Source organism: Carettochelys insculpta, chromosome 18 (genome assembly GCF_033958435.1).
Source record: "Carettochelys insculpta isolate YL-2023 chromosome 18, ASM3395843v1, whole genome shotgun sequence".
NCBI classification, from domain to species: Eukaryota; Metazoa; Chordata; order Testudines; family Carettochelyidae; genus Carettochelys; species Carettochelys insculpta.
This window is the reverse complement of record NC_134154.1, coordinates 8,098,099-8,112,985: the sequence shown is the minus strand read 5'-3', so window position 1 is coordinate 8,112,985 and position 14,887 is coordinate 8,098,099. Positions and strand designations below refer to the sequence as shown.

General features: G+C 44.9%; 1 protein-coding gene across 3 annotated transcripts in view; it reads right to left on the bottom strand.

Moving 5' to 3' along the window:
* TBX5 (T-box transcription factor 5) overlaps window positions 1-14,887 on the bottom strand; it is a 91,895-nt gene that overhangs the window by 22,434 nt on the left and 54,574 nt on the right. For all 3 annotated transcript variants that reach the window (XM_075012395.1, XM_075012394.1, XM_075012393.1), the window contains one exon: window positions 6,634-6,725. In XM_075012395.1, the coding sequence (XP_074868496.1) occupies window positions 6,634-6,725 (92 nt within the window). The remainder of the gene's footprint in view (window positions 1-6,633; window positions 6,726-14,887) is intronic.

Here is a 14,887-nt window from a genome sequence, read left to right as displayed (position 1 = left end):
AAGGCTGCTCTAGGTCAGCACAGGTGATATGGTGCCTAAAAAATGTTCCACTCAGTGGAAATTAACAGCACCTCAAGCTCTTGTCCCCTCTATGGCTCCCTTTGCTCAGAAAAATCAGATACGACCACTTTACTAAGTCCAAAATTCAACAGTACTGGGAAGATCCTCTCTTACAGCTTTTGAGCAGCTTTAAGGTCATACTCTATTGCTAGGAGGAGGCCCAGAAGTTGTTTGCTCTTGAGGGTTTAGGTAGCAGAAGGAGCACACTTAATTTTTTAAGCTCTCCAGCAAAGCTTGCAACACTGAGGCTACGTCTACACGTGCACGCTACATTGAAATAGTTTATTTCGATGAATAACGTCTACACGTCCTCCAGGGCTGGCAACATTGACGTTCAACTTCGACGTTGGGCAGCACCACATCAAAATAGGCGCTGCGAGGGAACGTCTACACGCCAAAGTAGCACACATCGAAATAAGGGTGCCAGGAACAGCTGCAGACAGGGTCACAGGGCGGACTCAACAGCAAGTCGCTCCCTTAAAGGGCCCCTCCCAGACACAGCTGCACTAAACAACACAAGATCCACAGAGCCGACAACTGGTTGCAGACCCTGTGCATGCAGCATGGATCCCCAGCTGCCGCAGCAGCAGCCAGAAGCCCTGGGCTAAGGGCTGCTGCACACGGTGACCATAGAGCCCCGCAGGGGCTGGAAAGAGAGCGTCTCTCAACCCCTCAGCTGATGGCCGCCATGGCGGACCCCGCTATTTCGATGTTGCGGGACGCGGATCGTCTACACGTGCCCAACTTCAACGTTCAACTTCGAAGTAGGGCGCTATTCCCATCCCCTCATGGGGTTAGCGACTTCGACGTCTCGCCGCCTAACGTCGATTTCAACTTCAAAATAGCGCCCAACACGTGTAGCCGTGATGGGTGCTATTTCGAAGTTGGCGCCGCTACTTCGAAGTAGCGTGCACGTGTAGACGCGGCCTGAAAGTCAAAAAAGCGTAAATTGATTTTTTTGCGAACTGAAACTGAATCACCCTGAAACCTCGCCATGTGGGTGTCATGGTGCCCTGCTGACCCCGGCAAGCACCACACCCCACTTGCATGAAGCCAAGCAACTGGCATATCATGTAAGTAATATTCAGTTTTATAAAGTGCCTCATACACACAAGCTGCCCTGAGCAGGCAACAAGGCCACAACTACCAAGACCACCTGGATTTACCCTAATTTATTAAAATAGAAGTTTGAAAGGGAGATTAAACCCTCACGCTTTAGGGCTTAAATAAGTCTCTAATAGAGATCAGGATGAGACCTGCTGTAGGACAAATTATTCCATATCTACTTATGCTTACCTCAAAAGCACTTGTTGCTGGACAGTGTCCAACAGAATACTGAGCTAGATGGACCTTGGGTCTGATCCAGTCTGGGATGTCCTACATTCCCGAGTTAAAGGAGATGAGTTCATACCCCAAACCCAACAGTTCATATCTACTGACTTATCACTCCCATGCAGCCTTGGACACCCAGGAATGGTTTTATTGAATGGAAAAGTTAGCCAAGACCCTTTACTCTTTCAGACGTGTCATGGTCTCTCTACTTCTAGCCTGATCGTCTACCTTGGCCAGAATGCTTATGTTTTTAGTATGATAATCCCTCTGCTGCTTCAGAGTCAAAACTGAGGATGGACCTCACGGTAGATAAATATATTTGGCACAAAAGTGTTTGATTTTCAGACAAGTTTTTGTTTACTGCTGGGAACAAGGGTCAGGAGAGGGATGCAGCTGAAACACAACTGATGCAAAAAAGGAAGAGAGAACTTTATTAACATACCAATCCCTCCAAAAGCCTGTAGAGTGTAAATTTGCATTCATTTTAATACATTTGCTTGCTTTACCATACCACATAATTAAAAAGCAAACTCTTGGGAGAGTGCCCTGGACCCCTGAATTTAGTTCATCTACATTTTGAGGCAAGTCAGAGGAAAAGAAGCTGACACACAGCTCTACCTCGCCAGATGACCTCCTTCAACACCCCATCTCCCTCAGCCATCAGGTCAATGCCATAGGAAGCTGCAGAGTGAGTGAACTACAGGATAAAATAAACCAAAGTTCTGGAGGCATCGTAGGGCTGCTCTATTCCAGCTCCACATCACTATCCAATATCCTGTCTCTCCCCTATCTTGAGGGGTGATTTAATGAGGCCATTTTGGACAGGTGGGGGTAGCAGCTACACCTGATACCAGAAGTATAACTTAATGGAGGGAGGGGGAATCCGGCTAGGGGGGCGGGGGCTTTGCAATGGGGGAGGAGGGGGGACACTAGCCTCTGTTAGCCAGAAGCTGCGAGTAGGCATTGTCTGTTCTGCTCATTCCCTCTGAAATACCTGCACTGGCCAGAGTCAGAACACAGGACACTGTGCTGGCTAGACCTTCGCTCTGATGCGGTATGGCTGTTCTTAGGAACCAGAATGGAGAGTACAGGAGACCTAGAGCTGTACTAAGGTAACAGCTCAATGGAATGGCAAAAAGCTGGGGCAGAGGAGGTCCTGCCCCCAACTCAGCTGATTGCACTGATGCCAACTCTTTAGAGCTAATGCTTCCAAGCTAAATATCTAGTCTTAACCATTGCTGCAAGTGTGTATAGGGAGGCTCAGAAGAATAGGAAGGTACTCTGGAAAAGTGAGGTCAGTATTGATTAGCATTGACATTCTGGTGTCCTTCTGGAAGTGTTGTGTTTCTGGTGGTTGCCCTGTAACTATGAGCACCAGAGTAGTGGAGGAAGCATCTGCAATACCATCCCTTCCTCATGGAGATTGGGGTAACTCTTATCCTGCTAGCTGCAGAGTGCGTTGGAAGGGTTCATCTGTTCCGCTTACTCTGGACTGATCCACAGCCCACTGAAATCAATGAACGATATGCATCAGGCCCTCAGTTTTCAATTCATTCCTGACCCAGGCAACCTTCTATTGGCATCAATCTGGCAGAGAAGGAACTGAACAACATGTTCTCCCCTGGGGTGATAATACTAACCCTTAATTGGGGGTCTTTCTGTTAGGCGATGTCTAAGATGGAACTGAGAGTTTTCATGGAGACAGAGCCTGGGAAGCGAAAATGCACGTAGCATTGCAACGGTAAGAAGACAACAAATACCTCGCAATGGAACAAAACCCAGTTGCTTTAAGCATGTTGGACCTAGCGAAGAGATTTGCTATTAGTGTGCTGTTCTGAGCAGGCACTTCTTGGTGTATCCATGGATTCACCCACCATTCCACCAGCACATGCCTCAGCTGTGCCAGTCGGGAATCATGGCACTTCCTCTTTGATCTGCATTGAGCACCACCCTGACAAACTAAGGGGCTTCTCCCCATTTAGCTCGGAAAACTGTTCTGGAAAGGTAAAATCTGGATACTTCCATGATAGCTGTTGGACCAGATTCTGCTTTTGGTAACACCAACATATATCCATGTACTGACCTTTGAAGGCAATGGAATAACTCTCGATTTACACTGAAGAAAGCAAAATAGGGCCCTCTGTCTCCATTAGAGAGAACCTACATAAGGCCAACGTTTTCTATTGTGGGTTTTTTGTTATACGTCCCATTCTAGATCTTTGTCACACATTGCAAAGGCCAGTGATACCCATTTAAGTCACTGAAAGCTTTGCTTTCATATAATCTTTTCTCCAAACAAGAGCTTCACAAGTGTAAAAGTAAAACCAACTGCATCAGTGTGAATGGCAATTAGGACTTGATTTTCAGATGCGCTGACCACCTCTGATTCCATTTGACATCAACAAGAGCTGCAGGTGCTCAGCAAAAGATTCAAAATCAGAGGACTTAAAAGCATTCTTTATTCTGCTTCAGTCCTGAACTCTCAGACTCTCTTCCCTCTCTCTGTTCTACCAGCCACCGATTCACAAATCTGAACTCTTTGCATAGGGCCCTTCCCCTCCAAAATCATTTATGAATACACCTCCATTAGCTCATGCCTGGAGAAGTTTAAGGGCAAAATTCTACTCTGGGATGTGCTGCGGATACCTCTGCTTACTTTCACCAGCTGTGGATTGCTGCAGAACATTCCGCCCTTAATTTCCAACCTTAATTCTCATTGGCACAGGGAGATGGAGGACAAAATGTGCACCAAAGATCCCCTCCGGGGGGGCTCAGAAGTATGAATGTGAAAGAAATAGTTTGCCAAAAATTCCCACCCATTAAAATGAGGTGTTTTCACTTGAATAGATTTTAAATTTCAGCATTAACCCAACAAGCAAACAAGCTCACACGCACACACTTTCTTCTTACTCTGAAAATAACAGAGTTGATCTCACAAACCAAAGCTCACAAGGTATGTACTCGTAGGCTGGGTGTACGTGGAGGAGTATTGCCAGCAGCTTCATGCTCATGAGTAGTCTTGCAAATGCAAATGGCCACTCATTAGAATAATCACACAGCTAATTAGCATCGCCGCGTGAGATCGCTCTGCCGGCAGAAGCTGCCACCGACAGTAAACAGGCCATGTAGATGTGCTTCTGCCAACAAAACCCCCCTCTGTCGCCAGCCACTTATGCCATTGACAATTGTGAGACTGCTGTGTAGACCCAGCCTTAAAGTACGTATGCCACTCGCATGACCACGAACAGTCCTGTTGCTCATGGAGGGGAAGACACGTCTGTATCAGAGGCCTGTGAATTTGGATCTCACTGGACACCTGAGTTACCTGCCTTTGAAAAGTGTTGATTGGATCACCCAGTTGACTGATGTCTTTTACTTGCTCAGGCCTATATGCTCACTTCTCCTGTGTATTCGGAGGAGACCAAACGGATGGAGGTGCCATGCAGAAAGGAAGGCAGCCAGAGGGATGTTCTCACAGACCTACTGCTCCTATTGAACTTAATGTCAAAACTCAGCCCAACTTCACAAGTGTTAGAATGGAACCAAGAATCCTTAAGCAAATCCTCATTTGCCCTGTGTGTCACTGGGGCTTTGCAAACTGTGTTTTGGATCTAGTGGACTTGCTGTACATTAGATACCCTTCTGCAATAACCACAGGCGCATATTTAAAATAAAACAGAACCAAGATCTAGCTAGGAGAAGACAACACTGACTTTCCTTCAAGGTGACCAATTAATTATATCCATGACTACATTACACAATGAGATTTTCATTAACCTAGGAGGATCATAGGTCACTGATTTCTAGTCTATTTTTACATATTTTCAGCTCCTTTTTTATAATAAGTAGCAGCATTAAAGATTCAGCCATATCTCTGCCGGCATGGCTGGTTGCTACTCAGCTGAAGTCAATGAAGCTGTATCCATTTACCACAGCTACGCATCAGGCCCATCTATTTTAATAACTGTTTTATGCATCCACAGACCAGAAAAGTCAAGTCACTTCTCCGTCTTGTATTTTCCTTTACTACCCGAATTACTCTTCATTCAAAATAGCAATCTTATGTCAAAAACAACTTCTTTGTGAAAGTGTAAAGAACTTTTTATATATCTTCTGCCATATAGTAAGCTGTTTAGGAAACACACTAAGCATCAGAAAATATTCTGCAGCATTGGCTCTGTGTATCTTAAACCTTTCAACTACAGTGTTCCACTTCCCAACGGTTGTATTTCCAAGAGTTTCTTTTCACTAAAACAACCACAACCACAGGATTGCATAAAACCATTGACTCATTTTAACAGCATCTCAGCCTGGCTGTGTGCCATGATTTCTATATGGTATGAAGTTTTTCGAATAGTCTTTACCATGTTCCACCCCATGGAAAAATAGTAATAAATGTAAAGTGTCAAGACTAGCCATTCACAAAAGCTACGGGGTAACAGAACAGCAACAACTTGTCAGGGCTTTTAAAAGAAGCGGGTATTAAGGAAGGAAAACCTACTTCATTTTGATCTGTGTAGCTGTTAGAAAGATTATCACAGGACACAGTCTGATAATCGCAACGGTGGATATGGAAAAGAAGAAGGTGACTTTTTATTTTTGGCTCTATTAGACTTAAGCCTGCAAACCTGGCACATCTGAGCAGCTTTGCAGGTGAGTAAGGTCCGTCAGCGCGTTTGCAGCATCACAGACATTACTGGTCGTACAGCTATATGGTTGCCATAGCCATGATGGTCCTGATACTGCCAACACTAGCCACATGTGAATAACTTTATGCCTAAGAGTTCTGAGTGCAATGGAATGAATGAAATTCCAAGATTCTTAGATTTTTAAGGCTAAAAGGGACCATTGTGATCTTCTGGTCTGAACTCCTGCATAATACAGGCCAAAGAGCCTCCTCCGGTGGTTAATTATCTTCAGGAGTAAAAATTGCACCTTATTTCTAGTCTGAATTCGCCTGACTTAAACCTCCAGCCATTGGCTCCTGTTCAACTTTGTCAGGTAGATTAAAGATCCCAGACATCAGAGGTCTTCTCCCCAGGTAGACACTTCTAAATCATGATCAAGTCCCCGCTTAGCCTTTTTTGTTTTCAGTCTCCCTGGGCCTTTTCATCCAATTCAGCATATACATAAATGTTTGCAGGATTGAGGATTGAATTAAATACAAACTACAGTAATAGTGTGAGGCAAATTGCTGCAATGACAATGAATATTTTCATGCTGCCTGGACAAATATTTTACCTTTGCATTCTTGACATTCTGTGTAGCTCCATATCATCACTACCTCGGAATCCTTTAGCAAAGGGATTGTTTTCAATCTTTAGCTGGGTGATCTGAAGGAAGGAACCAGAAGTGGTTTATCATGAGTATTTTGTCGCTACTCCAAAGTATCAGCCATTACAAATCCAGCTCCCTAAAATTAGAGGTCTCTGGGCTGACAAGGAGTCCTCAATCAACCGCCCTTGAGCTTTAGGATTTATTCTGCTACCCTTATGATAAAACTATGTTAGTAAAGACACTTACAGACATGAGGGCTTACCAAAATTAGCCCTTTCTCATATAATTGTATTATATTTGGGTTTGAAGTAATATGTGATATTGTACAGGCACCTAAAGAACTCAGAGTATGAACCCATTGTCACATTATTTTACATGTCTGATCAGACATAACTGAAGTCAATAGAATTTTTTCACCTTAGTTCTATCAACAGACAACCACAGCGCCTTTCATCTTAGGGCTTGTCTACATGGCGTGGGATGTTAATTCTCAAGCACGCCCAGGTGTTGTGCACTAACTGGCCTGGGTAGACCTTGCTTGACTGAATTAAGAGTTCCCTCCTTTATGTTTAATGCGGCATGTTACAAAGTCGGGTAATATTCCCATTTTATACCTGAGGAAACTGACCCTTTTTGCTCAAGGTAGCACAAGCTGACAAGGGTGGCCCTGAGAGCAGAGTCTAGGTCTCCTGATTCTAAGTATTCACTGCTTCTTCTCTTATTTAATTTTACAGGTGAATAGTCATTCCACTTGGGTTCTGTGGAACAGCTCGTATGTATAAAGTTTAGCACGTAAGTCTGTGCAAGACTCCAAGGACGAAAACCAGGCTCTGTGGAAGTCAGGGGCTGAATTCCCATTGCTTTCAGTGAGCTCATGAATTCACTCTATTGGTATTACTGTGTTCTTACTCTTTCCATCTTTTTAGAGCCATTTGATTAATTTGCTCGTTTTTTCCTGATTAAGGTCTTGATCTTACATTGGGGTCCAGAATCACAGTCTCACGTGAATTCTCATTAAATTGGGGCCTAATGCAGCAAATGTACTGCTGTTTTATCAGTTATTTCAGATTATCAAAGACAAATTACAACCTGTTTGAGCCACTTAACTTTCTAAGCTATTGCCCAGCTGTGTGACAAACTAGTCTGTAATAAAAATACATGGATAACTAGACATCCAGACATATAGTGTGAGAAGAGGAAAGTTACTTGAACATTTCTCCTTGGAAGATAGAGGCAACATAAGGAATTAACTTTATTCACTTTTTATAGTTTGTTCTATTTACTTGAGTTCTACAAATTATGCTCATGTGAATAGTTCTTGCTCAGCAAACACAATGGGAAGAGTTGTTGGAGTGAGTCAAGTTCTTTCATAAGTTACTGTTTACAGCTCTAACACCAAGAAGCACACACAAACATATGCTCGTTACTCAAAATTTCCATGAAAATATTAAGGCTACCACTACACTAGTAGCATCTGTTGAGAGATGTTTCCCTCAGAAGAGATTTTCTGACCAAACATCTGTCAACAGAGTGTGGCCGTACACCAAAGTGGAGAGAAAGAGCAATCTGCTCTGTAGACAGAGCAGCCCGACTGACCAGCCTCTCTCTCGACAAAACAGCACACCACAAGCACAGCAGACGGGGCTGCCCAGTGTCCTGGAAGCCCTGTCTGTTGAAAGAAGCTCCCCCCAACCCCAGATCAACCACACAGCTTTTTTATCAACGGAGTCGTTCAAGAAAGGCAGTCTGCCTCACGGAGGAGAGGCTGAAGGCTGTCGGCAAAAGTGCCAGGTTCTGTCAACCATATGTTGACAAAACACATTTTCAGTGTAGAAGCTGCATGAGTTTTCTCAACAAAACCGGGGTTTTGCCAGCAAAACTCACTAGTTTAGCTGTAGCCTCAGAGCGCCACTGTGCAAGCATTTAAGCATGTGAATCAGAGTCATCCCACAGCCTACAATGGGACAGCTCACATGAGCAGTGATTATTATGCGTTCACAGATTTGGGCCCTCAGAGAAGTTCAGCCCGCATTGGCTATGTCTACACTACAGCGATCTGTTGACAGAAGCTACTGCCAGAAGACGCCTTCCGACAAAACTTCTGTCAACAGGTCGCGGCCACGTAAGAAAATGGCTCACTGTTGTCGATCCACTCTGTCAACAGAGAGTGGCCAGAATGCCCGGCCATGCTCTAGACAGAACAGCTGAGCAGAAGCACAGCAGACAGGGCTGCCTGATGGCCGGAAGCCCTGTCTGTCAATAGAGAGCCCCCCCTGAAGCATCCACATGGCTCTTTTGTCGACGGGTTCTGTTGAGAAAGGTGTTCTGCCCCGCCAGGGAGAGGGAGAAGGCTGTCGACAGAAGTGCAGAGTTCTGTCGACAGTATGTCAACAGAAGGTATTTTTAATGTGGACACGCCGCGAGCTTTGACGACAAAAGCAGGGTGTTGTTGACAAAACTCTCTAGTTTAGACGTAGCTATTGTGTATTCTTCTTTAAAAAAAACCTTGTTAGGAGCCTGATCTAATGCCCACTGAGGTCAAAAGGAGTCTTTCCATCTTCTTCAATGGACACTGAATCAGATCCTAGTTCTTTAGGGCATTAAAAGCACACTTTACAGGAAGTTTTATTTTAAACAGCCTGATATTTGTTTGGTTCATTTTAGCCTGACTTGCAACAGATTTTTTTCCTAGATGAAAACAAATAAACGTGCAAATAAATTTTTTCTGAACCATTTTGGCTTAATGAAACTCAATCTAGTTGCCACTGACTGTGATAGATTTTTTCTCACTTTCTAAATGATTTAGCCAATTATATCATTTTATAAGAAGTAAAAGCAGCTCCCATAAAGTCAGAATGCCCAGGGCAGCATTATACAATATGGATGCAATAAAAACATACAGGGTTTAAAATACTGTATTGCTTCAGGAATGTCAAACTTCCCACCTCGTCTATGGATTGATCTTTGCTTTTTCACATCTTATAATAATAAAGTAGGCATGAAGAAGTTCTGAACAGAGGCTATAGAGGGAGCTTGCATATAAAGGGTCACCTGAAAAATGTGTCCATAATGGTAACATTCAATTTACATAATGTTTGATAGAAAAAATGGAAATATATATACATTTATGTACTCATATTTTAGAGATGTAAAGTTTTAGATCCATTATGTATGGTGCAGCCTATTAAGGTTTCCCAACATTACTCACTACAAAACCCTATTTTGGTTGTTCCACCAAACTTTGACCTTTAACACTGACATTTTCCAGGCCATGCGTCTTCCGTGGCCTGAATTATTTGTTTAATGTTTCAGCCACTATAACGTTAGCCATGTTTAAAAATCTGGAAATCTTTTCTCTGAATAGTTCCAAGGCCTCCTAACATTATGGAGCAGGGTCTCAAAAATTTTGCATGAGGCCATCCTTTGGGACAGGGAGATACCTTTCTCTGTCACGCGGAAAATCGACCCAAATTTGTCAGGTTTTATGCCTTTGGGGAAAATGCAGTTTGCGTGGGTTTGTGAGAGACTTTTTTTGAATTTAACAGTTCAAATCTGAAGTTTCCATCTTCCGTGACAAAACTCCACCCACCCTAACTCGGTAAGTGTCTATACTAAAATGTAGCTCCCACCAATGTAACTTATCTGCTTCACCCACTTAATTCCATTTCTGTGAGAGGCGTGGAACTTGGGCCAATGCCGTATCAGTGTGCACGCTGCAGTGCTTACATTGACTGTTGCTACCTTTTCAGAAGGTGTCCCACAATGCCCTACATCAGGGGTTGGGAACCTATGGTTTGTCTGGATCCAGCCTGCAAGTCTTGGGGCTCACTCTCTCCCCGATCCCAGCAGGGAGACTGGACTGGCACTCCAGCCACACGGGCCTCCCTGCAAGTTAGGAGTACTAGCTCACAGGTTGGAGCCAGGCAAGCCAAGGGCAAATCAGGCCATGGGCTCTGCCTGGCTGGGGAAAGAAGCGTTTTATGCTCTGTCAACTCCACGTACCCCTGGCTGGAGCAATGCGATGCAGAGAAGTGCCATGTAAGAGCTCCCCCATCATCATGCTCCCTTCCAACACAGCCCCCCACCTGCTTCTACACCACATCCAGACTCCCCACACCATCCCCATCCTGCACCCCCTCCTGCATCTTATCTCCCACCCAGACCCCACTCCACTAGCCTACTCCTGTCCAGACTCTACCACCTGTCCAGACCACCCATCCCATTCTGGGACCTCAGCCTCTTCCTGCACCCTCCCTCTGCCACTCCCACTCCACACCTCAGCCTGCTCCTTAGCAGCTACCTCCCACACACTGAACCTTGATCCCCTTATTTTTGGTCCCACCCCAGACCCTCAGAAAAGTTAATCTGGCCTGGGGCAAGCCCTGAACCTTGATCCCCCACCCCGATACCCATCCCAATCCCTCAGCAGTGGGACTGTGGCATGAGGGGAGCAAGGTATCTCAGTCAGGGGCCACGTCAGTGAGGGGTAGTGAGGGTTTTGTTTCTTTACACTTTTATGTGGCCCTTGACTGGGGTGGCTGGATTTTGGCATAGCTTAGGTTGACTTCATTTCGCAGTGTAGACTTCCCCTGAGTATTCTCTAGCCCAGAGTACCAGACTGAGCTGTTACTGTTTGAGGCTGCTGGAGGCCAGGGTGGAGCTGGGTACAGGAGCTGAGGCTAAGCAACCAGTCATCCACTGCTCTCTGTGACATCCCTGCGGGTACGCAGGCAATGTGGAGAGGAAACTGGTTGGTTCAAACATTGAGAGAACACAGCCTGAAGCTGTGGGGGAGGAGGGGAAGCAGTACATTGGGGAAAGGAATCTGGTGGCACTACAATTGGAGGGGGTGGAGGGACACTCAGACTGGCTGGGGATGACAACTGGGCCTAAGGAAAATGAGATGGGGACTGGATTGGCTGGACAAGGAGATGGGGACTAGCAACTAGTTGGGCGGGACCAGCATTGCAGAGGGACGATAAACTGATGTAACAAGGAGTCAGGGGTGTAGAAAAGAAACCGATTCTGGGCAACATGACTGGGACAACTGAGCAGGGATGGGAGTGGCTAGGAGGGTCTGGGAAGAGATTGGATGAAGAACCCAGGGTGGGAGACTAGGAGTAGGGACTAGGTGGGAGACTAATCCTGGAATGAATTTGACCTCTTGAGGTTCCTTCCAGGTCTATGACTGGGAGAGAGACACATAGGATGAGGAGCCAGGACAAAAGAACTAGGGCTGACTGAGTATGGAGACTGGGTCTGGGCGGGTCAGAGAACAGAGACTCATACAGTGAACCTGAAGTGAGACTAGGACTGGCTGGACAAGGAGACTGGGTCTGGGATGAGGAGAGGACACTGGGACTAGGCTGTTGAAAAGACTGGAATAAGGAACCAGAGGTGCATAGAGACAGGACTGGGACAGACTGGGGGGGATGTGACAGATGGGGAGTCAAGCCTCGAATGTTTGTACACAGAGTTTGCTCAGCTGAGCTCACTCTCTTCCAGAGCCCAAAATGAAACTCAAGATTTGAGTCTCACCAGTCCTCTGCTGTCAGCAAATGTCCATTAAACCTGCTGGTAAAATGTGTCTCTCATCCCCTCCTTGTGCTGGTCCCCATAGAGGATGATAACCTACTACTTCTATCAGTTACTCCAGTAGTTCAAGTGGCAGAGGTCTGTGAGGTAAAGCCACAGTCTTCAAGCTTGCTGGCAACCTATGTGCTCATATGCTATTTTTGCCATAGGTTCCAATTCACAGGAAGCATGCTCCTCTAGCGATGAGTAAGGGTTGGCCTCCTGGCCTCCATTGTAGCTGAAGTTGAAAGGAGGCAGAGGATTGCGAGAATAGAAAAGATGCTCTCAGGTTATGGGGGGTGAATGCCACACCAGAGAAATAAATCCTGTCCCTACCTCTGCCATAGAGATCCTATGCGATGCCAGGTGAGTCCCTTAAACAAGCCTTTCCATAGGGAGTCACTAACTGTATGTTGCTCACTTTTTGGGGCCTGACTTGAGACCCTGGGGTGGGACCTCAGAATTGCTGCACTTTGAGCACGTGATGGTAAACACTGTCTGAAACACTCTGAAAACCCTTGTCCTAAGCACCCCAAATTGGGCACCCAAAACTCAGTGAGCATCTCTCTCCCCCTTCACTTCCGATCCAGAAACTGAAGATCACATGAGCTCTTCACCTCTCAGGGGTGATTTGAAGGTAGATAAATGTGTGTGAACCTTTCAGATATTGTAACGCTGAATGCCACGAGAAAATCAGTAATCCCCTCTTCAAAGGTAGATGTGAACAGTGCGCAGTCAACAAGGCCAAGGGCTACATAATAAACAATTAGCATTAAACAAAATATTGACTAGCTGCTGAAAACTGAGCACCATCCATTCTGGTCACTAAAAGAGGCAAGGGCCAGGTGAAGAAAATAGTCGTGCTCATGCAATTGGAGACTGTCCAATATGCATAAACACATGGAAGCCAACTTAAGATTACCCAGGGAATCTTTTTGGTGGCATTTCCTGACCATTGAGCGCTTGACTCCATTAAGATTGCAGCGTTCTTTTAATAGAGGTTCTTGTGTGTCATACACATATACGCACATAAGTGAGACATATAAACAAACCCTTATGACACACATTTAGAACTTATCTAATGACATGGTGCTACAATGGATGTTTATGCATTGTCCTCTGTGCATTTCTACGCACTGGAGCATATCTGTGTAGGTACTGTCTGTTTAGCTAGGGCTGGTCTTTCCCAGTGCTGTATTTGAAGGATCTGGACTATAAGGCATGTTAAATAACTTACAAAAAAATAAGCATAAAACCGGATATCCTGAGGTGGGAAAGCCAATATAAAGCCTGGGTCCAGCTAGGGGGCAGTAGGTTGTAAAAATTAATGAGAATAATTGTTGAGAATTCTTGCTTTGGAAAGAACTCTCATGAGGGCAGAACTTTAATTATTTCTGTCTATTAGGGTTCATTTCCTGGTCCTACCCAGAAAGCCAGTACCTAATAAATATAAGCGACTAACACAATGATTTAAACGGCAGCAAAATAGCCCTTAACTGTGGGGGAAGTTTAATATTTGGGAATCAACCTGATTGCATGCATCCATTGTGCAAAGGGCAAGGAAATGAAATGGGCATGTGACCTATTTTAACTTGTAAATATTTCTGGGGTGGGAGTAGAAATGGGGGGGGTCTCCTCTGAGCTGGTGACAACTGCTCTGAAAACCTTACAAAAACTCTCTTCATGGTTTCACCCTCATTTCATGAGGAGAGATGCAGTTTGTTTAAATATCTTTTCAAGCTGCCTAAAATATCAGGGGAAATAAACACCAAATCCAACACTGGGGTTGCAGCAGTGCTAGTGAAAATAAATCCACAGATCTGAAATCACAGTGTCTTTCAAGAGCACATATAAGTACTCTAACTCTGATATGCATTAGAGGCACAGCAAAAAGAACAAAAACTCGGTAGTAAAAGCCCTTGACAACTAATACAGGCATTCATTTGCAGCACAGTCCTGAAAATGTGTGTGAAGGGGGGTGGATGTACGCTGTAGAGGTACATGTGCAATAGTGTGACTTATAGGTATCTACAAACTCTGCAAATGTGTGTGACTCTGAACAAATACTCGTGTTCCCAATAAACATACTTACATTGTGCTATGAAAATACATTTCCACAAGCCACATCGCATCCACAAGGGAAAATCCCTACTGTGAATGCAACGTGCCTGCTTTTTCACACAGGCTTGCCTTTTCTTTCTAGAGTAATATGAACTCTGTTAAATTGCTCTGCTCATCAGTCACACACAGAATGCCCTGAAATATCAGCTAGGACAGGACCTTGGAAAACTGGCTCTTACCTCAGCTGGGCAGTCTGCAGACTTTATTCCCTTCCCTGGAGGGAGATGCCATTTCGGGTAGATCATTACATAGTTATATAATTTCTCAATTGGTTCTTTATCCTGGAGTTACAACTATTTAGTTGTTCTTGAATGGTCCAACGAACTCAGAGAGGTGCTGATAGGGGACATTCACACATGTGTGTGTATTCCAGACAGGCAAATACACAGGTGTCATGCCTTATCAGCAGAAGCTAGAACACTTACAATCCCTCTCTCCCAATGGAAGTTTACCCAAACCTCTGGATTTTATTGGTGTTTGCTCACAAAGACACTTAACTGAATCTAGACCACAATGAGCAGGT